This window comes from Vanacampus margaritifer, chromosome 3 (assembly GCF_051991255.1).
Source record: "Vanacampus margaritifer isolate UIUO_Vmar chromosome 3, RoL_Vmar_1.0, whole genome shotgun sequence".
NCBI classification, from domain to species: Eukaryota; Metazoa; Chordata; class Actinopteri; order Syngnathiformes; family Syngnathidae; genus Vanacampus; species Vanacampus margaritifer.
This window is the reverse complement of record NC_135434.1, coordinates 24,592,774-24,619,872: the sequence shown is the minus strand read 5'-3', so window position 1 is coordinate 24,619,872 and position 27,099 is coordinate 24,592,774. Positions and strand designations below refer to the sequence as shown.

The window sequence follows — 27,099 nt, the reverse complement described above, 5'->3', positions numbered from 1 at the left end:
AGATGCACGTTTCATATCCACCCATTAGGGGCACACTTTGTCTACAGTCTTATTAATTCAATAGAAAGGTTTATGAATTTTACAGGACACAATGATGGTCCAGGAAATTGGGCAATGCTAAACCACCAAGAGCTTCGGGGAAGTGCAGCTCTGCTCTTCTCTGCTAAATACATGTAATCTGCTAATCCACTCTGTTTTCATGTGGTTGTAGCATTTGTCACCCTGCTGTGTTTTCACTTGACATGGGTCAGGTTGGGTCTGGTTCTGAATGCAGGAGTCTGCTCTGCTTCAGACATACCCCTCCTCCTCCTCCTCTTCCTCCTCCTCAGTATTCGTGCAGGAATGGATGGAAGGCAAGTCACCCCCGCTACACCCTTCCCCAACCACTCAGCCTGCATTCCTTCACTAATGAGCCCCCAACTCCACCAATCACTGACCCCCTCCACCACTGTCTCCACTGAGCTTGCCGTTCCATCGTAAATTCAGGGACGAAGAGTAAAACAAGAGCAGAAAAAGTCCATTTGCTATATTTCTATGTATTTTGTGTGCATTTATTGCTTTACAAAGAAAATTATTATTCTGATTTTAAAAAGTAATTGAGTTTTCAAGGCCTAATTTGTTAATATTGTACAGCCTCCAATTAATGTGATTGGAAACTAGAAGCGCCACAGCCATCTTGATGCCATACAAGTCGTTATAACTTTATAACTGGTCCCCTTGATGGCCCCTATATAGAGTTTGGGAAAGAAGAAAAAAACCTCACTGAGTCAGGTCAGGTGTTTGGGAGGTTGCTCCAGCACAGCGATGTCCATCTGGGCCAGGAACTGTTGGAAGCTCAGGGCATTTTGAGCAGGCGCATTGTCAAGGTGAATCAGCCATGAGTTGTCGTGCCACAGCTCTCCCATCTTCTCACGCACTGATCGACTCAAACTCCATTCATTGTCTGCCGCACACTGGAGGGGAAAACTTGTAGTTTGGGTTAGAATCTTATTTTTTGTCACACACCTCATATGTATGGGTAATTAAACAACAAATTGTGGTGGGTGGGGGCATATTTATTAAAGGTGGGCTCTTACGTTTTGACCCTTTCTGTTTGTAAACAAAAGAATTCAAAACGGACTCCTCCCATGGCTCAACCCCCCACTCTTCTCGTCAACATTGCGCCTGCCTTCAGCGACAGGACCCCCCCGCTCTGTGATTGGCTGGAGGGCTAAACATTGACTTTCCCCTCTTATAGCAAAACACAACAAAATGGCAAAATACAGGCTGAGGGTGGTTGATGACAAAATGACCACCACACATTAACAGAAGCCCAGAGGTGTTGATTGAGAAAGATTTCATGTGTACGTCTAGTGGTGATGAAGTGTTTATTTAGCGAAAACTTAAGACCCCAATTTAAAAAAAAAAGAAATCCTAATAATAATAAAACTTACCACATCCTTTATTTTTTGCCTCACAATCAGCTAAAAAAAAACATTACTTGTCATTTAAAAATGCTGAGAGTACTGCACTGATAAACTTAAGTATTTTGGACATACTGTGGGCACTATATTTAGCAGGCCCTTAAAAAAGACAAGACAAAAAGTACAATATTGCAAAAGGAATGGCAAAGCATTCATTTTACCCAAAAAATATTTATAAAATAAAAATAAATGACCACAAAATTGGGCAAATATTTGCACTGTATGCAATATGCAAATGCAAGTCTTGATCTGCACATGAATCCAACACATCAAAATGAGGCAACCATTGGGATTTGGTCCTGCAAGTAGACAACTTTATGATTATCATTTCTTTTTTGAGCTGGACTGTAAATCAGCATGTCCGATGTTGCTGTGTGGGTTGACTCGCCTTTGATGACAACTTACTTTTTTAAGCAAATTATCTGTTGAGTTCTATGAGGCTGTTTTATTACGCATATAGGCGTGTGCTCTTTTGGCCAGGCTTCCATGGTTTGCTTCCTGTTTTTAAACCAGCCATCGTACTGGCCTTCCAAAGCCCAGCTAACATACAGTAGGGTGCTTGACAACTGAAGGTCATCGGGATATGAAGTCCTTGCAATATTGCAGTCTCTTTGTTTGAGGCTTTCCTCTGAGTCACAACAGTGAATATTCAAAAGAGAGGAAGCATATATTTTTTTTTGTTCTGTATAGATCACTTTCCTTCCTTTGCTTGTTTTCCTTTGATAAAATATTGATACTTATTTGTGTAAGTTCAGCGGAGACACAATAGTTGAGAGGGATAACTCACCGCTAGGAGAGAGAATGACATACAGTATTTACATTTTAGTTCCAGTAGTGAGTTGCATTTTGTTTACAACAAAGGAAGAATATTTCATCAGGTTGATTAAACTACTAAGCTTTTAATGTGTATAAGGAAAGGAAGTCCATCGACCAAAATGTTGATACACTCAAACAGTTGTGTCAAAAATATCCCAACTGTTTTTTGAGTGTAATTTACCTCGCAATATATCTGCCTACCCACCAACTGTCATTTATTTTCACCAATGAAATATCCTGATTGTGTATTTCCACTTTCCCGATCCTCTATTTGGGCCTTTTTGACCCAACTTTGAGTCAAGAAATGCGTCTTTTAGTGTAAAAGAACTCATAAATATTGGTCCGATCCCTTATTTGGGTCAAAAATTGGGTCATTTTGTATAAAACAACCCAGAAATTTGGGTCAAATTTTTGACCCATGATTGCGTTACTTTTGACCCAACTGTTTTTTTAGTGTAATTTACCTCGCAATATATCTGCCTATCCACCAACTGTCATTTATTTTCACCAATGAAATATCCTGCACAATGTATTTCCACTTTCAGATATTTGGAGAGACAGAACCTGTCCGTATGGTATCAGAGGGCTCAGACTGCCGCTGTAAGTGCATCATGCGGCCCCTGAGCAGGGATGCCTGCATGCGGCTGCGGAGTGGCAGTGTCCGCGTGGAGGACTTCTATACTGTGGAAACAGTCAGCTCGGGTTCCGACTGCAAATGTTCCTGCACCGCGCCACCATCCTCCCTCAACCCCTGTGAGAACGAGTGGAAGATGGAGAAGCTAAAGAAACAGGCTCCTGAGTTGTTAAAGGTAAGTCGATTAAGTTGAAGTCCACCGTTTTTAACATGACTCAAGAAAACTGAGCTCAAATCCTAAACATAAGCTATGAGATGTCAGAGCTCTTATGCCGCAGATTCCAAAAATCACACCCTACTCATGATTGTACTTTTTCAGGACGTTTAGCAACAGTGAGGTGACAGGATTGTTTACTTGTGCAAATACCATGCAAAGTAAAAAAAAATAAATCTATGTAGATTCCAAGTACAGTATACACTAAATCTATTCAATCCTCAACATTGTGCAGTATATCAATGGCATGAGAGGATGCCTATATAGGACACAATTTTAATTTTCATTTTTATCAAGCAGATTCACACATGCAGTGGTGCAGAAGGGTGACAATTTGCTTGAATTTAATTTTCAGTATGAGTACTGACCTTGAAAGCAGGGCCTCATGATCCTTCTGACCTAAATTAACTCAAGATCAGCTCGATAATGCTAAATGGACTGTGAAAGGAACCCCTCTTCTTTTTTAACTGCAATGTCAATAGTTGTAATCAGAGCTAATATGTTTTAGTGCACTTAAGATAATGTCAGACTCATAAACACATTGCATGAAAATGAATAATTGTTACACTGTTTTTATGGGATTACCCACCAGCTCCAATCTATGGTGGACCTCCTCGAGGGAACCCTTTACAGCATGGATCTGATGAAAGTCCACTCGTACATCAACAAGGTGGTGTCTCAGATGAACACCCTGGAAGAGGTAGACAATCTCTTTGTATCATGGTTTTCAAAAGATGGATCACTGTGAAGCGTTTTATAGCTACAGTATTGTAATTCATTTAACAATGCTATTTTAATGACGATGTTACTACCTTTTGCAGACAATCAAGACAAACCTAACACGAGAGAATGAATTTGTCCGTGACAGCATGGTGAGCCTGACCAACCAGTTTAAGAGATATGACAACTACTCCAACATTATGATGAGCATCAAGAAAGAAATCTCTGGCCTCAGTCTCCAGCTGCTTCAGAAAGACTCTTCTGAGACCAAGGTGCAGGTTACAAAAAAGGACAAAGACTGGTTAGGCTTCAAAAGGGGAAGTCAACCCAAAAATATCCTTTACAATATGTTCTATGCTATGGAGGACCAAAATCAAAAAATAAAAAATAAATAAATGAATACAAGTGGAAGAAAAAAAAGAATATACAAAATATAATTAAAAATTTAAACACAAAAAATATACGTGGAAATAAAAACAATTATGTATAAACAAAAGTTTATAAAATGTGATAAAAATTTAAATATACTGAGAAATAAATACAAAAATAAATGTATGGATAGGATTAAATGTCAATAAATACAAATTCTCCACTTTCATATTTTTTTATTTCATGCTGCTGAAACGGTCAGCATGTCATGAAATGTTATTCAAACGAGGAGGCTGTATATATTTTGTTGTTTTTATTTCTATTTATATTTTTTTATTTGTACGTTTGAATTATATTTTTTATATCCGTTTATATTTTCACTTTTCTTTCTTTCTTCATTTCTTTATTTTTAATTTCGGCAGTTTTGGTCTTCTATACTATGCAACCCGACTAATCGACTGTGTAGTGATTAATATTGTGTTTATGGAATATGAGTTAAGCAACATCATCCACCCGGTTTTATCCACCTCTGGTGGTGGCCATTTTGTCACTAGCTGTCGTCTAAAAAATTACATCACAGTAGCTCAGGGCCGAATCACGATTCGGCTTCCAACAGATGAGCAATGATTGGCAAATGGGCAATTTACAACCTTTTCATTCGTCAGTGCCCTGGGCACCCTTCCGCCATTATCAGTTTGTCATTTTCCCAAGCCGGACCAAACTGTAATTGTCAGTTTGTCGTGTCATTTTAACCATTAGGACTGGTCGTCAGACAACTCGTCATTTGTCAACAAAGTGGCCGTCCGTCAGTACTGATGGAATGCCCACTTCTGGTGATTGGTCATTACCCGAGCCTTGAACAACTGTGATGTCATCTTCACTCAACAACAAGTAGCAAAATGGCCTCCCGTAAGATGGATAAAAACAAGTGGATTTTATTTTATTCATATTCTACGAATGCAATATTAATCCGAATGCCCTTTTCAGACTAGTGGGGGCACATACACCATACGTGTTTGTTAGCATTAGTGTAGCTGTACAGCAGTGGTGTCCAAACTCGGTCCTCGAGGGCCGGTAGTCCTGCAGGTTTTTGAGGTTTCCCTGCTCCAACGCACCTGTTCCAATCAACAAGGTCGTTATCATGCTTATGCAGAGCTTGCTGATGAGCTTCAGCTGTGTTGGAGGAGAGAAATATCCAAAACCTGCGGGACTACCGGCCCCCGAGGACCGAGTTTGGACACCACTGCTGTACAGTGTAGGACCACTGTGCAATCCAATCCAGAAGTGTGTCTTATAGATCAGCAACCTCTCTGATTACTTAATAACCAACCAGCTCTCCAAATGGGCCCTTCAGTGACAATGTAGCTTGTCCAAGTGGTCATGTTGGATTACTTTTGTAGGACCACAGCTGCCTTAATGAGTTACAGTACACACTCTGTGTGTTAGTCAGTCAGTGGTGCTGCTACAGTATATTACGCTGGGTGTTACTAAAAAGCTCGCTAAAGCTTTTCTATCAGAGCGCACTCAAACTCAGGCACTGTCCATGCATGTTTTTGGGGGGTAATTGTCTGTAAAGATCGTAGCAGAGCTTTCGTTTCTGAAGTACTCAAACATTAATTAACGAGAAGATGAAGTGTGTAGCTGATGATATGCTGTATATATATATATATATATATGCTGTGCCTTGAAAACGTTTTCATACACCTTGAACCTTTTTACATTTTGCCACCTTACCATCACAAACTTCAATCTTTTAATTGAGATTCTATATGATCGACAACACAAAGTACCACATAATTATGAAGTGTAACGGAAATGACATCCAGTAGTTTTCAAAATTTTAGGCAAATATAACTCTGAAGAATGTGGGGTGCATTTTTATTTAGCCCCCTCTGCATCAATACTTTGCAGAACCATCTTTCTTTTGTGGTACGTCTCTACCTGCTTTGCACAGCTAGACATTGTCTGCCCATTCTCCTTTGGAAGAAAGATCAAGATCAGCCAGTTCGTATAGATAGTGTCTGTGAACAGCAATTTTCAAGTCTTGCTACAGATGGTCAATTCAATTAAGGACTGGACTTTGAATGGGCCATTCTAAACATTAAATAGTCTTTGATCTAAACCAATCCATTGCCACTCTGGCTTTATGTTTAGGAAGATGAATCTCAAGTCTTTCACAGATTTTATTCCTAGATTGCTTAGATTGATTTTCAGATTTGTAGTCGCTAAAAATGTTTATATTATTTGCTACTTTGTTTTGGTCTATCAAGTTTGTGACTGTCAGAAAATGTGAAAAGGTTCAAGAAGTATATGCACTGTAGCTGTTACTCATTCAAGCATGCTGATATTACCTACATATTCATGTTTCCAGCATAATAACGATGAGACCAAGGCTAAGAGCGTCATAAAACCACCCAACAAAAAGCTCCCAGCATCCAAGCCCCCTCCCAAACCCAAAGAAAAAGTCATCAAGCCCAAGAAGGAGGTCACGAAACCTGTGAAACCACCGAAGCCCGATCCGACAGCCAAAGCCAAGGTGGTTGGCCACCAGCCAGGTGTGGTCAGAGGCATTACTTACTACAAGGCTGCCAAGACTGACGAGGATGAGGTCAGAGGAGGTGAGAGTTTTCATCTTGGAAGTTTCACCTGCATGTTTGCCCAGCAGCGTCCACTTAATTGAAAACAAACTTAAGCAAATATAGTTTACTTTTACTTTTCTCACCTACCCTTGTGCGATCAACTGTACATGATCCATTGTGTGTGTTGAAAATGATCCAAATGAGTTTTTTCAGCAATTTCATTTGACACTTTGTTGGATCAGGATCAAACAGAGGCTATGCAATTAAGATCTTTATTCATGTAATTTGATGGCTGTCAATACAAGTAGTATCTTAAACATTTCTGAGAAAGTTGTTCAGATTGTAAACGAACCGCAATGCAATGCAATAAAGCGATCCATGTTTTTGCACACAACTAACAAGAGATTTGGATAGCTGCTGTGCATTGAGAGAGCAGGAAATCCAAATCTTTTATTGACAAAATACATGGAGCAAATGGAATGCTGTGTCAATGGAGCGCTGCCATGGCCATGACATGCCTCAGCTTCGCTCCTCACAACAATGCGTGGGGACCCTCACGATTGTAGAGAAAACATTTCCTGACTCCTTCCAATCCTCTTTAAGTCTAGTTGAGTGAATAGGTATGCTGCGTTTGCACAGGGCACACGCACATGATGCTGTCAGGCCGGCTGTTCTGCCATGTATGTCAGGCTCAAAGTGCTCAGCCATCCCTGTCAAATCAGTGAAAACGCTGGCTGCACATCCGTAATCTCTGACAAAGAGCAGGACACTCTTTTCAAAGAATACCTTAATTTATCCTTGGCAGGTAAAGAGCCTTGATGCCGCAGAGACTATTTCAAACACTTACTCACATTTTCGCTGAGAGCAGCCAAGTGTTTCCGAAGTTGTCTGTTGATGACCGCAGTTGCACCACAAGCAGCTGGGCTTCAACATTTGCTCACGGGCGTTTTTCGATCCTGTATAAATCATTATCACTGTAAAAATAACACTTCCATTCAGCAAAATGTATTGGAATGTTTAAAAAAATAGCTGTAAATACAACCTAAAAGTTATTCATTATACTTCAGACTATATGAAGAAATATATATGTGTAAATAAGGAAACATTTGCATAAGAGATGGATTAAATCAATGTTATGTAACTGTATACAACATTCCGGCAATAAATACGGCCTTCATGTGGATCCTAATGTTCACTTTGTATTGACTGGGTTTGAGGTGTTTATTTATTTTAGTGGCAATGGAGGCTGTAATTTGTGGTGCTATATATATCATCACCACAAATTATAGCCGCCCACGGACGGGATCAGCGTCGGTCAAAATCCAGCTGGGGACAGTTATTCCAGGGCCGGTTCCCAATCTCTCTCTCCCTCTCTGGCGCTCGGTGATGGAGATGAATGGGATAGAGAAGGAAATTTGTGTTACACACTGTACTCATTTACTGTACGTTGAGTATTTCCATCAGGAACCGAACTCTTTCATCCATTCCTTCAGTGGTGAGGGAGGTGTAGTGAAGACAAATAAATTGAAATACTGAAACGAAATGACTCAAATGAAAGATAAGAACAATTTCAAGTTACAAGACACGCATTTAATGCAAATGTGAAGATGAAGCGTTTTGCTTTTTTCAGGGAATTCTGTGATTTTTAGAAGAATGGGATTGGGGGATACAGCTTGGGCTACTGTGGCTTGTGTTCTGCATACAAGCAAATATCCAAAAGCATAGATACAAAGAAAATACTGTTAGATCATGCCAGAAATTATAATAGTATCGCAAAAATTGTGAGGTTAAACACTGAACATAACATGCAGAATAAAGCGGATTTTGTTTGCTGTCTGCTGACCTTGCCACATCTTCACATTAGCTGAATCGATGTCTCTGGTCACCTTAATGTAAACCGTTCTAAGGAAAAAAATACTGAAATTTGACCAAGAAAAAATATGTCAACTTTTGGAATTTCAGGTTGTTGTTGTTTTTGTTTTTTCATAAAATGTGTTCTGATCTTTATCAAAGTCAAGCATATTGATACATACAGCTCTGCTCTAAAAGTATTGGAACAGCAAAGTCAATTCCCTTGTTTTTGTTGCCTATTGAAGAAATTTGTGTTTCACATCAAAAGATGAATAGGAGACAAAAGGTCAGAATTCCAGGTCGTATTTCATGGTATTTACATATACATTTGTTAAAACAACTCAGGACAGAGCACCTTTTGTTTGAAACCACCCACTTTTCAAGTGAACAAAAGTATTGGAACTGACATATTATTTAGTATTTGGTGGCACAAGCCTTACTTGGAATAACTGCATCAAGCCACTGCCTTCATCAGACTTCTTGTATTCTTTATTTTCCAGACGTTCACTAAAGCCATTTTTAGTTCTTGATTGTTTCTGGGGTTTTCTCACTACAGTTTTCTTTTCCGGAGGTAAAGGTAAGCTCTATTAGGTTAAGGTTCGGTTTGGTGATTGATTTGGCTAGTCCAAAGATATTATACAGAAAATATATGTATCACACGTATGTAAGGATAGGGTGAGCAGATTTTCAAAATTAAAAAACAAGTTTTGCTGTAAATTAAATATAAAATAAATTCTCACCAGGAACTATTTATAACCAATTTAATTACTAATCACAGTAACTGATGGCTGTGTTATTACTTTAGCTAATGCTAAACAAAAGGCTCAAAACCTGGAACTGTCCCGTTTAAACAGGACGTCTGGTCACCCTATAACAGGGGTAGAGAACCCTGGTCCTCGAGAGCCGCTGTCACGTCTGTTTTCCATGTCTCCCTCCTCCAACATAGCTGACTCATATTATCAGTTCATCAGCAAGCTCTGTAGAAGCCTCATAACGATTCTGTTCATCAAATCAATTTTGGTGGAGGGAGACATGGAAGACAGGCAGGAGAACCAGGGTTCCTTACCCCTGCCCTATAAGTAGAAGCATCTAATAGAAAGTGTGAAATAATAGCACAGAGTCCAGTCAAAATGACTCATAACAGCGATTGGAACTTGTGAATATCTGTTCTTGAGTCTACAATATATCAAATTTGGAACAAGCAGTGTGCCTACAATATGTAAACAGATGCCAGCTGAGCTCTGCTATGCAAATGTACGGTAATCATACCTCACCCCTTGGAATGCTCCAACAGAGTGCTGGCCGGCCGCTAAGTTGGCAACCGAGGCTTTTAGCTCAGAGGTTTGCACACTCAACATTCAACCCGGGGTACATTTGTTGCACCAGTTTGAGCATCGGGCAAGCACCACGCTCAATGACCTTGTTACATATACAGCAGGACACCACAAAAGAAACCACTGATCACTAAAAATTGCTGCATGCCTGAAGTTTGCAATGAAGCACACTGACACTCCACAGCAGTATTGGCAGATATTTTCTGGACAGCACTACATCTGGCCAAAAAAGGGAATGGCATATCATCATTAAAAAACCATCATCCGAGCAGTAAAGTTTAATGAGGAAAACATCATGAACCTGCTTTGCTACATCAAGGCCTGGCCAGCTTCAATCAATGAGGGGAAGACAAATTCAGTTATTTAGCATTATGTGAGAATGTCTGTAGTGTGTAGAAGGTGGGTGATGCAGAATTTGGATTGGAATGGGCAAGTCAGAGCCCAGACCTCAACCTAACTAACATGAAGATAGCCATACACATGAGATATCTACATAATATGACAGAGCTGAAGCATTTCTGCCAGGGAGGATAGGCTAAAGGTCCTCAAGGACGTGCAGGTTTGACCCACAGCTACAAGAAGCGCCTGGGTGACGTTCTTGCTGCCGAAGGGGCTCAACCCATGATTAATTCTAGGGGTTCATGACAGACATGAAAATATTTTTTTATTTTTATGTTGTGTTATTATATTGGGTACATTATAGTGGTAATACCCTTGACATTGACAAAGATCATGTTACGATGACAAATTCATTAAAATATATATATATATATATATATATATATATATATATATATATATATATATATATATATATATATATATTTCAAAAAATTCTCGTTCTTTTTGTTGCTACTGTAATTTGTGGTTGTTCATAGGTTATGTCACCAAGGATGACTAACCAATGCTTGTGCTCCTTGTCAGATAACCCAGCCAAAACATACACACGCCATCATGTCACCGAAATCCAGTCTGAGGACGGCGGAGCTGAAATGGTTCTTGAAAACATGGATTCTACGGATGAACAGGCTACCGCACCCACTGCATTTCCCACCGGTATCACGCCTGCCACCACTGGGACTGCTGCCATGGCACCAACCACTACCATTGCGCCAACTACTACGATTGTCACCAGCCAAAGCACAGCAGCTGCCGAGAGGCCGGCCCCTACTATTGTATTACTGCTAGATAACAGCAACAACAACAGTCGACCCACTCTTCACAGAGCAGGTTACATTTTCAATTAAACAATTAAATGACATCTTACTCAATCAAATCTATTTAAAGCCTCTCAGGTTGCTTAATACATACCTAAATATTCGAAACAGGTCTCAATTGCTACTGATCATGTGACATCTGTAGGTAGAACAGTGCTATACTGTATATCAATACAATATGAATATTCGGGGGGGAGAGAATATTTCTGAGAACGGTGTCTTTATAAAGGGGGGGGGGGACATAATTGAAGTTGAAGTGTTGGATGGTTCTCCATATATGGAACACAACTCTCACTAAATATGAGTTCAGAGTCTCAGGTGTAAAAAGTGAATGTTCACCATGTTCTTTTACAGGTAAAATCCTTCACTGCGAAGGGACTCTAGCTTCAATTGAGCAGCCAGAGAAGCAACACAGTTACGGCCGCAACGAAGGAGCCTGGATGAAGGATCCACTGGCCAAAGACTCAAAGATCTACGTCACCAATTATTACTATGGCAACAACCTGGTGGAGTTTCGCAACTTGGAGAACTTCAAACAAGGTGTGCAATTTTATCACAATCTCTATGTCTAAACAAAATTACGGGGTCAGAAACTATCATTTCCTATACTGCTTGCTTTGGGTTATGGTAAGGTTAACTCTAATCCTCAGTGTATACTATGGCCCATTAAAAAGTGGCCTTGAGGCCATAGTTTGAACACCCTTGCTGGAGTGCCTTTAGAAACTCCAGGCATCTCTCAGCCAAGAAAAGATGGGCAAGAGAATGTCACCATGGTAACATACTGTTTCACCGCAGTCATTTATCTCATGCAACATAGCTGTGTATTGATATTGGTGCAAATTTTGTGCAGCACACTTCACTTTTTGGGGGCGTTTTCTGTAAAACATTGACAATGTAGAGCATGTTGAGAATGAATGTGATATGAAATCTGCATAAGCATTTGAAATATGGCCCATTGAGTGACCCGTAAACTGCAGTGGCACGTCACTTCCTAGCTGCGCCACTAGTCAAAAACAGGGTGATAACAGACATGGACGCGAGTGCGACACAGGAGAGCAAGGCAAGCTTACTTGAACCTTTGAACGGCAACTTTATTTATAATAAGAACAAAGGCAGGACTATTAACAAGAATGCAGTGGTTTTTACTTTGTGTAAAAAAAAAATCTTTGACACTTGGGGACCTTTATCAGATATGATATTAAAATCGATTCATTAGATTAATTAATTACAAATCCTGTAATTAATTAGATTTTTTTTAATTGCCTGACAGCACTAATTTAAACGTAATATTATTAATGGTAAATATATTGTATAAAGGTCTGGAACTAAACCTAATTCACAGTTTTAACCTTTCAACTCCATTCACGCAGACTCTTAAAAAAATTAAATAATCATCCAGCCCCTGAAGGTTTACTTGTTAATATGGACAAAACGTGCAGTTGTTTTAATTTATCAGATAATTTTAGCATACTACATTTGTGTTAAGGCAAATGCTAAAAAAGAACAAACACACAATGTACTGTACATGCCACTTACCAAGACTGCAAGAGAATGTGTTTGTTTTGAAGTACAACAGGCACATTTGCTGCCCTGTTAAAACCATAACAATGGAGCTTGGTTGGATGTGGGGTTCATGGAATTAAGCTCACTCTGTGCAAGCACTCTGTGAAACAAATGTATCTGAAGAATTTAGGTCTTGGTTGTTTCGTTCCTTCCGAGGGTGGGAAAATCAACTCTTTCGACATGCACATCAACCGAGGAATTGGATTACACTCTTTTAAAAAGTTAAGATGATCTGCCTTCATAGGATTTGGCTTGTTGATGTAGATGTGTTTGGACAATGGGCTTTCTAAACTCACGTCCATTTCAAGCATCCTGCAGTGAGGTGAGCTCACAGCTGTGTGCGGATGACTAGCTATCTTGGTGAGTGGCGGTGATGCCTGCTGTTCTTTGACATGTGCTCTGGCCTTCCCTTTGAACAAGGCCCAGTAGGAAGGGATTAGCAGTGTGGGTTGGCTCTGGTGATGTGGGTGGTTGGCGTGTTCAACCGCACTGTTTTTCTCCGTCTTGGGCTTTGCTATATTATCAAATGTAAATCAGACTTCCTGAGGTTGAAAGGTTAGGAGGACTGATAGGATGTGATTTAAAAATGACAGCAGGGGTACAGAATATGTTAGTTCAGTAGTGAATTCCTAAACCAACGTTGGTCGTGTCACATAATACCAGTTTCTATACACAGTCTGGCATTGTACAAACATTGTCATTGGCACCTTGAAGATAACATCATAGTGGAAAATATTAATTACTGTAACACAGTAGAGGGGCCTGAACTTCCTGAACAAGTGACTTTACATTGAGCTTTCAAAATGCTATGTAGTATGAGCGCAAAACATACAGCATGGAGTTCCCACAATTGTCTCAATTTGTGTGCATGCCCTGAATGTGTCTAGAGTATTACATATCACATGCTCTGACATTTTGACTGATTAATTTCCAAGTTTTACTAAGCCACAGAATTTGGATCTGGGCCTAATAAATCACGGACATGTTTAAAAGATTAGTCTTCATTACCAGTGATTTCCCCAAAGGGTTTTTACAGTAACAGTTTTAATCAAACCTGTTCATTTTCTCCTTCGGCTTGTTTAATATGGTTTAAAGATAATCAGAATCAAATTACTCCATAACAATTTCCAAATGAATAATGAACAAATCCGATTACTCTCAAGGCTCTATATTCCTAGACAGCACAGCGTTGGTGCGCTTGAGCATAAAATCCGACACATTTTTTATTTAGTTTGGCAGATAGCTCTATGCAATGTTGTTGTTCTTATTGTTGTTGTTTAGATTAGGCCTCTTAATGATTAAATAGGTGACTTGAGCAAGGCAGTTGTGTTGCTGTGACCTGTCCTCGCTTGGCACCTTCCTATCTAGCTGCACTCCGACGCACTTATCCAGTTGAAACCATGGCCTGCACATCTGTGTATAACTGACGCCAATTGTTTTTAAGTTATATACCATGATTTTACCGGTCCGGCCCACTTGGTAAATTTTTTTCCTCCATGTGGTCCCTGAGCTAATATGAGTTTGACACCCCTGGATAGACCCTGTTCCACATCCAGCAGAAATGGCACAACAGCTGTGTACTCGATCTCTCTGGCATCCAGCAAATAGTTCAACTGAGAATATGCAGTCTTCCGGTTGTTATTAATAGTATAGCGAGCATTAAGCATAAAAGAACCAGTGAAAGTTGCCATCAGAACTTTACAGTCTGCATCATTGTAGAACTCAATTAATTGACTGCATTATTATTATTATTATCGTCTTGAGGGTTGGGGTGACGGTGGTGGTGGTGCTGGTGGGGGTGGGGGGGGGGCACACACACGGACACATACTATCGGCGTGAAAGGCGGTCTCTAAGTTCTCATTTCAGTGAGCAACTTTAGATCATCTGCCCTTGGTGGTCCGCTTGCAGTTCCTTATAAACGTACTTTATGAACTTTTAAATTGGCCAAAACGGTGCACATCTGTGAAAATAGCAAACTTGGTGTAGCACTTCATATAGTCAAATGGGAAACACCATTAGTGTATACTGTGTGTGAATAGCATGTCATCTGATAGTAGGACCAAACCTGGGAGAAAATTATTACTATCATCACCAAAAGCCAATTTTACTACTTCCTCAGAAGGCTTCTGAGGAAGGCGGCAGTCGTCGCCAAAACTAGTAAGGTAAAGCACAACCTTTCTTTCCCTTAAAAAAGAAAAACCACAGGACGAAATAGAAAGGTTTGATATGAAGTAGTCCTGCAAAACACAACATGTGGTAAAATTGTCTTTCGGTGATGATACAGTAGTAATAATTTCCTCCCAGGTTTGGTGCTGCTATCAGATGACATGCTATCCACATACAGTATACACTAATGGTGTTTCCCATTTGACTGTATGAATTGCTAGTGCCAGTCGCAGAAACTAGTCAAGGTAAATCACAACCTTTTTTTGTCTTAAAAAAAGAAAAAACACAGGACAATATAGGTTTGTAGACGAGATTTTATTTTATTTTTTAGCCTTCTTGCTATTCATGTTCTAATCTACGCCAATCAATGATCAATAAGAATACTGTATAGAAAGACTCAAATGGCTTGTTTTGATACAATTTTTAATTAAAAGGAAACACATATGGATGAAAACGTTGCCATGAACTGATTTGGACTAGAATATTAAAAAGTACACTTATGGAAGCACCCTGAATACTGTATGGTTTGTTTGATGCACCAGTCATCCACAGCTTATTGGGTTGCACTTAATTCATTCACTCCCGGCCATTTTCACTGAAGCAACCCCCTTCACTCCCGGCTGTTTTACCTGATTTTGACTGATTTTGCAAGGCCCACAGAATATTGTGTTCTTCTGCTATAAAAGCATGGAACCTACCAAAAGAAAGATTAGAGTCTCTTCTTTCATCAGGGAAAAAATATTTGCATCTGTTTCCGTTTTGCAGCAATTAGCATTAGAATATAGCTAGTTATCGCTAAGTTTCATCATTATTCACAAACCTGTTGAAAACACTGTGGAAAAGAGCTTGTTGTAACATGGTTGATCTCTTATACTCTGCTGCCATCTGCTGGCCGTTTTTGTAAAAACACTATTGCTTTAAGCCACCTCTTTAGGTCAGAAAAATTGATGAAATACATTTTTCGGACCATGGCAATGTTTAAAATAGAACGTTTGTATACATTTTGGGGACCAAATAAGTTAAAAGTCTTGTTTTCATAACACATTTTAAGGTGCAATATGAAACTAATGCAATCTTTTCCCCGCTGTAGGCCGCTGGAGCAACCTTTTCAAGCTTCCTTACAATTGGATTGGCACAGGACACGTGGTTTATAATGGAGCCTTCTACTACAATCGAGCCTTCACCAAGAACATCATCAAGTATGACCTGAAGATGCGATATGTAGCTGCCTGGACACTGTTGCATGATGTGGTTTACGAGGACACCACCCCATGGAAGTGGAGAGGTCACTCTGATATTGACTTTGCAGTGGACGAAAGCGGACTGTGGGTGATCTATCCCTCAATAGACTATGACTACAACCAACAGGAGGTCATCGTCCTTAGTAAACTGGATCCTGGAGACCTGTCCTTGAAAAAGGAAACAACCTGGAGGACAGGTCTCAAGAGGAACTCTTATGGCAATTGTTTCATCATCTGTGGTGTCTTGTATGCGGTCAATGTGTACAACCAGAAGGAAGGGGAGGTGCGCTATGCTTATGACACCCATACCAACACAGAGGCCGTCCCACGTCTGGCCTTTACCAATGAGTACTCATTCACCACACAAATCGATTATAACCCCAAGGAGAAGGTTTTGTATGCCTGGGACAATGGCCATCAGCTCACATATCGGATAAACTTTGTTGAACAGTGACAACAGCCACAAATACAGCAAGCTCACAGCATGCCTGCTGATATGGACCAGAAGTGCTCAGTAGTACGTAGACGTACCTTAACTTCCAGTATCGATGCATGTTATTCAAACAACTGACCTCACTGTTGATTGGACGGAGACTATGTACATAATCTTACAGGTTGAGTTTGAAGGTTAACAGGCAGAGCTCATGTAGATATATTATATTATGTTCATTCATGAAATGTCAGCAGGCTGGCTAACTATTTGGGTAGTGGAGAAAAAAATAGACACATTGGCAACTTTTTTTTTTAGAACCTTTGTGCCCTGCACAGATTGAAGACTGGATGCCACGGTCTCATTCATGTTTCGCAGTAGGTGAAAATGGAAACTAGAAATGACTTGCCAAAAAGTTCCAGTTTAGTTTCATCTTTCCACAGGACCTTCTCCCAGAAACATTGTGGCTTGTCACATTCAGTTTGACAAGTTCCTGTCTCATCAGTGTCAGGTTTTTTTCAATGGAAATTGAATATTTTTCTTTCTTCATCAGGAGGCTATCAAAAAGCTTTCCGATGTGTCTATAGAATTAGTGACATGAGCCACTTAAAGGGAATTCCAGGCTTGCATTTTACATTTTCATAGTTTCACATGCCTTATAACCTTTGCAGAGGAGGATGGAGAATGACAAGCCAAGAAATAGGACTAACTAGTGCTGATTAAGTTTAAGCCTTCATCAAAAACTTTTGCTCTAGAAAACAGCTCTGTTCCATATTGTCACAGTTGAGTGACAGTATATACTGTATTTTGCCAAAATACTTACAGGACACATCGCATGCTTTAATGCACACACACACAAAAAAAACTTTTTTTAAAAACATGAATTCTAATCAAATCCATCTATTGTCAACACCACTTATCCTGTTCAGGGTCTTGGGGTGCTGGAGCCTATCCCAGCTGACTTCAGGTGAAAGGCGAACTACACCCTGGACTTGTCGCCAGTCTTTCACAGGGCACTTACAGAGACAGACAACCATTCACATTCACTATATACTGTATACGTTACTGAGTGGGAATATGAAAGAATAAATAGCTATGCCATAAGTGACTTCTAGCTAAAACAGTTGTAATATGTACAATGCAAGTATAAGAATGTTTACACAGCAAAATTAGAGTTGTATTGACATTTTACATAAAAACGTTTTGAGAAAAAGAAAAAATCAAAACAATAACAAACACCAGCAAAAACAGTTGAAACCTTTGTAATATGCAGGCCAGACCAAAAGTTGATGCTCTCATCTGTGACACAAACACTTGTCCTTCCATGGCGTACTTCATGTTAGAGTTTAAAATCTGCCATTCCTAAGCAATGTGACTCGATTGCGCTGGACAAGCCATACAAGCACAAATATGGCAACTTCATTGTGGTCCACCATTCTTCAACACATAACACACACACTTAGTATACATATACAGAAAGGACGTGTCTTTCATTGTACCACTTTTAGACACTTTCTAACTCTGTAATGCTTTCAGACTGCAAAATGATGCATAATCTTGTAAATTACTTTTTGCCTGTTTCCAATTAACATCATTTAGAATTAGAAATAGGTTTTTAAACTGCTCTGATTTTATTCTTGAAAAAGTGAAAGCCAACAGCTCAGTGCTGTCCAGTCCGTTCAGGTCAATTTAGGGATGCGATGTAGCCATAATCTATTTCGAGAAATTCAATTTCTGCTGTTTGTCTGGCCAACTATCCTCGAGTAGCAATATTCTGAAATTGCAGCTGCGTTTCTAAGCTTCCTTTGAATGGACTGCCAATATTTCACACAGCAAAAGCTGCTTGTTTCTGTCCCTGCCACTTAACTCAACCAATAAGATTATTTCTGACTTCAGATTAGTTCTACCACAGAGAAATGTTTGCCAAAGTCCATCCGATCACTAAGCACTTTGTTCATAATTCTGTTGCATTTATTACAATTCCGCCCGGCGAAGCTTTTGGTCTTTTACCATTTGATGTGCTTTGAGGAATGTGTTCTATTAACAAAAACAAAAATGACCATGTACACACGTTTCTAAGAGTAGGAATTTATTTTTGTGCTTTCTAGTACCTGAATTTATTGATTACTGTTTTTCTCATCCCATGGAACATTTAGTGTAGACGTTTTTCCAGGTTTGTTGATAGCATTATATTGTTGCATTATACAGACACCAGTTGACTGTGTTGGTAAATATGAAATGCCATCAACAAGGATTTTTTTGGCATCATAAAGCACCATTAAGCCTGAAGTGACCAGTGTGCAGGATGGACAATATTGATTTCTAACAGGATAGTCGGTGCCCTTATTCTACCTTGAAGACAATGTACCATGCAGGACCTGCAGGATCAGGAGAAGAAGAAAAAAAGCTTTTCAGTTTTTCACTGTCCCTCTTTGTCTTCATCTGCTGTATAGTTTTACATATTAATTGAACAAGCAGCTTTATCATACTTTGTCCCATTCCGTTTCAAATAACTTTTAGTTATAATATGAATGACAATGGGTTGTGTGCATGAAAAACATCATATACAACAGTTCTACAAATTGGACCTTAAGGCTATCAGGCTCATTCTAACAGCATTGGTGTTCTTTCGGTTATATTTCAACATAAGCAAACTTGTTTGCTCATAACTAATTGCAACGTCATGTCTTTATTAATAAATGTCAGAACCTGTTCTATGAATAAATATTCTGTGACCCCAAAAAAGTGTGTTGTGAAACTGACAAATCAATCAGCAATGAAGCAGTAAATTCTGACCGACAAACAGACGGCCTTGTCCACCTCCTATTGAGGAGATGATGACTCAGATCTTCTCATTTCCAATAACGTAGTGCAGTTGAGCTGCGTTTGATCTTGATTCCAAACTGCACTGCAAGGAACATGGCTGCATGGTTTCTTGGCAGAAGATTTGAAAATCCCAAAATGCATTTCCATTTCAAGCAACTCAGGAGGGAGGCATTGGAATAAGCCAAGATCTGGATGGAGCACACACATGTGCTCATCTATTTAAGAATCTCTGTCTTTTTACATACAATTAATGGAATCATCCGTTCGTTACTGAGAGAAAATAATTTTAACTTGATGAGCGTAACATTATAGGGCATGTCCCATCAGAACACTGTCACGAAATGTTGATATGTTGTTGTCATGGAACAATGATGTCCAAGCTGGCTGTGATGATGAACACTGACAATTCACATGACCCATGCTACCTCGGACCCGGCACCTCACGGAAAAACAAAAGCTCTCCTGTTGCTTAACACCATTCCACTTGATCTTGCTCACATCAGTGGGGCCTCTTGTTCATCATCATGCGCCATCATGTCTTCACAGCCGTAGGAACTAAAACCATTATCTTGACGAAAAAAGCTGCCACGCCTTTTGTAGACGCTACTTGAAATATCATAATAAAAAATAAAAAAAGATGCCAAAACTTTTCTCACAGGCTTCTTCTGTACAAAGAAAAATATGGGAACCGATTTTTCTATCACACTAAACAAAAATCTACGCGTATAAACAATTTCATTAATCACATTTTGAACTAAAATATGATTGGGCATTGTGCATCTTTGTCTTTCTGTCTGGAGCATATTTTCCCCATGCTTACATGTTTTTTTTCTCTGGCTACTTCGGTTTCCGTCCACATTCCAAAAATATGCATATTGATATAGATTGGCCCTTGTGCAAGTGTGAATAGCTGTCTGTGCCTGCCTTAGTTCTCCCATTCCAGAGTGTTAACCAACTCTGAGTAACCTAGGATAGAGTCCAGCTCACCCATGAACCTGAATAGGATTCATAGAAAATGGGAAATTGTAGTGGAGGCTAAACTCAAGACAAAAGTGAACATTTGAGAGCAACGGTATGGTTTTGCGTTATTTGCCTTCTCGATGAGGGTGTTGATAGGAAATAGTCCTACAAAAAATGCATATCTGCATTGTGCCTTTGTGAATCTAGCAAAAGCCTATGAAAGGGCACTTTACAGAGGAACTATGGTACTACATGAGGACAACTCAAGTGCCAGAGAGGGTTATTATAATTTTGGAATTTTCATTATAGTTAGTTTTTGTTTCATTTTTGGTTTTTAAATGTAGTTAGTTTTCAGGGTGACTCTGTTAGTTTTATTAGTTTTAGTTATTTAAAAAAAAAATGCTTAGTTTTAGTTTAGTTGTAGTTCAAGTTGAAAAAAAATATTTTGGATTATGTGTGCAATATTTAATAAACACCATGGTAAAATGAAAAAAGCAGCACACTTCTTACCAAGTGTTGCATTTTGGCTGAATTAAATGAAAAAGCAAACAAGGCAAGACATTGGAGCCAAAAGTCAACACGCAAAATTGTCACCTCGAAGTGAAGTCATCTGAAGGTGTTTTTCTATTGTCTGCTGCTAGAAGATGTCACTTCTGTGCGACATACTGTCATGCAAGATCCTAATCCCGCTTAATATCGAATTAAATATACTTAAATCACATTTAAAATCAACCCCAAAGGCTCATGTAAAATGTAATTTCAGTTAGTTTTCTTCCTTCTTCTTTTTTTTTTTTCTTTCTGGAGAGCTCAGTATTGATCATTCGGTAATTTTACCGATTTGACATGTCATCATCATTGCTCTCCTTTTTTTTATTTTTTTTTATTTTTTATATATATATATTTTTTTTTGTATTATTTTTTTTTGTATGTGGGTGAATATGTGTATGTGCGTGCGTGCGTGCGTGCGTGCGTGCATTCATTAGTTCACCTAAAACCTATAAAAAAAAAAATATCCCATACCGTTTCCCTACTCCTTCTTCTTCTTTTTAAAGCATTTTTATTTTATTTTGTTAATGAAAATGTTTTTTGAATTTTGGTATTAGTTATTTTGTTAGTTTTGGTTAACTAAAAATAACCTTGGTGCCAGATAAGTATATTAGAATACTACAGGACATATGTGATAATTGTAGAACAGTGGTGAGGTATGATGTAGGTGTGACATGAGTATAAGGTGGAGGTGGGAGCGCATCAGGGATCACATCTGAGCCCCTTCTTTGCAATTGTGATGGATAGGCTGACAGATGTGGTTATCCTGGAATCCCCACGGACCATGATGTTGTGATCTGTTGTGAAAGCAGGGAGCAGGTGGAAGAACACATTTAGAAAGGTGGAGGCATGGGATGGAAAAGTGTGGAATGCAGAATTGCCAGTAAGTAAGGCTAAAGAGTAAGCATATACAGGTACCGCAATGTGTGTGAATTAGAGGGGTGGAGAAGGAAGAGTGAGGCTACACGGAGAAGAGATAGCGAGGGTGGAGGAATTTAAATACTTGGGGTCAACAGTCCCCCCCAAAAAATTTTAAAAAATTGGATGCAACCAGGTCGAAATGAGGGGAGGAATGTGTAAGGTGTGTTTTGTGATTTTTAAACATTTTAGTTGTATTTTTTTTTTTAGGTAACACCAAAAATATTTCTGCTTGCATTGTTTTACACTTAAAATATCAATTTAAACTCACAAATAAATGAACATCATTCATTACGTTCTTTTGAACCATTTTATGTGGACACTGAGATATTCTTGCAATGTTGAGCTCTCCTCAATATTGCATTGCAAACAGTGCAGAGCCAGAGAAGTTGAGTCTAGCGAAGCGAACACCCACGTGACAAGAATTGAGACACTTTGAGTAACTTCCTCAAACAGACTCTCTGGAGAGCAGGATGTCAGACTAGACAAGGACAACGACTCTGCAGTGCCATCCTATCCAAAGACAGCTCAAAAGGAAGTTACACTTGGTTAACCTTCTGTTAATCTCTTTATCTAACTGCAGTCTTGTGAAAAATAAAAGCAGACACTATATGTAAGTCAATAACAGTCCACTTTACTTTTGTCCAGTACCTATACCTCGCTTTGTCAATGTGAGTTGGCTCACATTCAACAATGATCTCTGTTCTCAGTAAAGGAGGCTCTCCTGTGGTTTAGGCCAGTGAGCAAAGAGCACAGCAAGGAAAGTCTTTGTACATGGTAAAATTGAGGTCATTAGACATTAGGGCGGAGGAGAGGGCCTATTTGGACCTCGCATCAACATTTTAAGATGACAATGATGACTAAAAACATCAATAACATTTTGACCATGAGAAAGATCATCAGTTTTCAAACTGCATATTTTATATTAACCAGAATAACTGGACACACTGAAGAGCCAATGAGCTTGGTTTAGTTAAGTTTTGCATCTGGATTTTTTTTAAATTCATTTATTTACAAACAGATTTAAGTTCATCTAATAATTGGGCGCATCCAGTATAGCATTTGACAACAGGCAAAATTGCCACACAGTTCATTTTGCTCCGCCTGGGATCAGTATATGCAAATACTTTAATATTACATCTGAAAAGTGAGAGCAGACTCCAATATATCAGGCAAAATGAAAGATGATGAAGATGTCAGGAAAATTTTCTAAATGCCAGACACAAAAGCTATTGCAACAAACAGTATCGTCGATTCATCAATGCAATGTTGGATCTCCAGCAATCTGCACGATCTAAAGCAAGGTAACTTAAATGGTGGAAAGGGCCAAAACTTGAATTCAGTGCTGCTTTGGGGCCTCATAGGACCTAACCAGATGTATGGCAAAAATGCTATTTTAGATATGGATTAAATATGTGCATCTGTTTTTTTTTTTACTGAAACAATGTACAGAATATTCTCTATGTATCTCATCTTAATATATTCCATACATTTATATAGAAAAGATCCAACTATTTATAAAAATAACCCCATACTGTGCTCGCCTACGGTAAATTCAATGCATTTTTTTCTGCGGCATTTTCATGTTATTTTCTGTCTTCATGCGGCAAAGGTCAAGTCAAGTTTATTTGTATAGCCCTTAATGAACATCGAATGGCTTAAAGAGGAAGTCAACCTTAAACATTTCTTGACAATAATATGTTATATGTGACCTCATTACTCTAAACATGATATTCTGATTAATATTACATTTGTGGAATATGAGTTATGCAGCAAAATCCAGCCGTTTTTATCCATCTCAGGAGGCGGCCATTTTGTCACTTGCCGTCAACTGAAGATGGCATCACAGTTGCTCATAGCTCTGACTACGACCAATCACAGCTCACCTGTTTTCTGAAGCTGAGCTGTGATTGGTTGTTACCTGAGACCTGAGTAATTGGGATGTCATTTTCACTCGACAAAAATTGGCAAAATGGCCACCTTCTGATATTGATAAAAACAGCTATATTTTGCTGCAAAACTCATATTCCACAAATGTAATATTAATCAGAATGTCATGTTTAGACTAGTGAGGTCACATATAACATGTTATTGTCAAAAAATGTTGAAGATTTTGCTGCTTTACTCATACTTCACTAACGCAATATTACCCAAAATACCGTACTTAGACTAGTGGGCTGCATAGAACATATTATTGGCAATATTTAAATTTTAAATTTTGGGGGGAGCAGGGGGTTGCCTTCCCCTTTAATAGACACGTAAATCCCCCAAAACTAAAATAAATTAAATTAAAAAATACTAATTTAAAAAAGGTCCATCTCTACTTCAAGGAAATTCACCTATTGCGAGGGGGCTTGGAACGTATCTTTGGAGCTAGTCACAAGAATTTGTCATACAATGTCATTGTCACAAAACATTCAACTCTGCATGTCTTTGCATCTGGGTCATCTTGCCGCTCTGTGACAATTGGTGCTGACCCACAAGCACCTTTCAGGAGTGCTGTGCCAGGCTATGTGGTTTTCTTAGGTGCCACCATTGATCCAAATCCCTCAATAAATATTTTTTTCCTTTAATGTAGTCTTGGTGGTCTAAATGCACAAGATTTGCCAAAGGAAGTTCCATGACCTAATCCAGTGTTTCTCCATCCATAAAAGCCGGAGCAGCCAAGCATAAGATTTCCAAATATAAACACCCCCCAAAAATTCCAAATGAAGTCAGTGTGAAAGCATCATGTTGGACAGGAAACCTGATATTGGATGTTGTGCTAGAGCTTGGAGGTGTCTTGGGTTTTGGTTTTGGACCAACAACAATGTAGTTGAAAAACACACCACCCACTAATTGGCTGCAGAGTGGCTGACAAAGAAACACAAGCGCAACAGCTGCAGTTGGGGCACCACCGTTGAGTCTGCCATCCATCACAATGCCTCTCCTAATGCCAGACAGAAACTCTAGAGAGCGAATTGCAACACCTCATTCCAGCTGTTGGGCTTTGAGCGATCGTTGGGGTGTCACCTCATTGGAAATAGGAGTGATCTGTTGAAAATGTAAAGCAATTAGTCTGAGCAGTTAAGAACAGAACTTGTGAAACTACACAATAATTAAACGTACCCTTGTCTTTCTTACAATGTTTTAGTGATATTATTATGTTTATATGTGAGCAGGACAGTAATAGACAACACATAGACAAATAACCATCCACCCTTAAGGACAAATTCAATTAACCTTCAATGCCCATTTTCGGAATGTGGGAAGTAACCTGAGTTCCTGGAGAAAACTCACACAGGAAGATCAAACCCGGATACAAACCCACGACCTCTGAACTGTGATGCTGATGTTCTAACCAGTTGGCCAGCATGCTGCCTGCATCATATGAATGCATGAAATGAATATTGAACACAAGTGAGGTTAGCTTATTGGTGTGGCCCTTGACAACTATTCACACGTGGTCTAACACATCTCACTCAAAGTCAGCTAGGATAGTCTTCAGCTCATCTCTAACCTTAATGTGGACAAGCTGCAAGAAAATAGAAAAAATCTAATGTTGGAAAGATCAGTTTATTGTATTTATCCTCTGACTTGATATACTTGTAATTTCTTCAGTTCGTCAGTAATCACTTGTCCAATACACCAATACGCCTTTATAACCCAAAATATGTCTGTGTAAAATCTGTTATTTACAAAAACAAACTTCTCAAATGGAAAATAAATACTAACACGGTACACTCTAAAATTTGATTGGTTAAAATAACTAGTAGGTTAAGCTCATATTGGCTTGATTAACCAATAGATTGGTCAGACATGGTGGTTATGGGCATACCAATTTTATTGGTTAGCCAGACAAACAATGAAATTGGTTACAATAGAAAGGATGTCTAGATAGATTACTTGGAAATATATGTATTGTATCAATTTATTGTATTCTAAATGTATTTATTAATTATTATGAGTACAATATAGTGTTTAAAAATGGAAATGTGTGTCTAGATAGATCACGAGAGCCCAATTCCCTGCAGGAACTTCGGAGTAAATTTACAGGGCCAGGCCCATATGTGCTGCAGGAGCCTTCCCAACCAGGCCACATTTACAGGAACTTACGGGGACGAGCAGCGGTCCTACTCGAGGGTAGGTACTCCGCCAGCCCGATAAACTCCCGATCGGGCTTTTGTGCTGATTGGCTAAAAATTATTTGGTATAAAAAATTATCTTACCTATTTTTGTTCCATTCTACAGTTAGCCTTTTCAAATTCTTCATCTAAACAACATCTCCTCTCACTCAAACCATCCATCCACGCCAAGTACATTAAATAAAAAACAGAGAGAAAAAGCAACCACCTAAAGTTTTTCTTTTTACTCGTGATTTTCGTCGCGCGGTGCTTGGGTGATGTCACGGGAGAAACCGTCGCACGGCGTTTACGTGTCGATCAAAACTCGTGACGTCGTGAAATGGGTCGTACTACGCAGTGGAGACACAGCCACAAGCGGGCCGGCTGAGAGGACAGTTCCTGTGAAAGTCCCTACCCCCTCCCCATACCCGAACCAGGCTAAAGGTAGAGTGTCTGCCCTGAGTCTGGGAGGTTGTTGGTTCAATCTCTGGCCAGGTCATACCGAAGACTATAAAAATGGGACCCATTTGCTTCCCTGCTTGACACTCAGCATTATGGGTTGGAATTGGGAGCTTAAATCACAAAATGATTCCCGAGCACAAGCCCCCGCTGCTGCTCACCGTTTCCTCATGGTATGGGTCAAATGCGGAGAGTGAATTTCTCCCCACTTAGGTAGGTGTAACAACCAGTGGGATTCCCAAAAAAATGTCAGTCTCTAACACAGATCAGCCAATATCTTGGGGTCAGAATGAACAATTTGTAACAGTTGGCCCAATCACCAATATATATATATAATATATATTGGTTGAAAACACCTACCATTCTAGAGTGGTTGATTTAACCAAAGGATCTGTCGGACACATAACTACCAGCCAGATTGGTCAAATTTAACCTTGTTTTTGAAAAATTTGACCAATCCATTTTTAAGGTGTATCTATATAGGCCCAGCACCAGGTCCAGCATAATAGTACTGTAGAAGGAACAATGGCACACACACACGCACACACACACACACACACACACACAAAAACTCAAATGATGTCAGTAACCCCTTCATTTACTGTATGTGGATGGGTTTTAAACTCAAGATTATGCTCTGCTGTTGATCAACTGTGCCTGTTATTGTAGTTAAGTGAGTGTCATCTGCA

At 39.3% G+C, this 27,099-nt stretch overlaps 1 protein-coding gene across 1 annotated transcript in view; it reads left to right on the top strand.

The window, feature by feature from the left end:
• The window catches only part of olfml2a (olfactomedin-like 2A), a 29,967-nt gene extending 10,656 nt beyond the window's left edge, over nt 1-19,311 (top strand). The window contains exons 2-8 of the mRNA XM_077560179.1: nt 2,825-3,088; nt 3,720-3,827; nt 3,949-4,119; nt 6,588-6,834; nt 10,905-11,210; nt 11,552-11,737; nt 16,018-19,311. Coding sequence (XP_077416305.1) covers nt 2,825-3,088; nt 3,720-3,827; nt 3,949-4,119; nt 6,588-6,834; nt 10,905-11,210; nt 11,552-11,737; nt 16,018-16,622 — 1,887 coding nt within the window. The 3' untranslated portion in view covers nt 16,623-19,311. The remainder of the gene's footprint in view (nt 1-2,824; nt 3,089-3,719; nt 3,828-3,948; nt 4,120-6,587; nt 6,835-10,904; nt 11,211-11,551; nt 11,738-16,017) is intronic.
• Nucleotides 19,312-27,099: the final 7,788 nt, after the last annotated feature.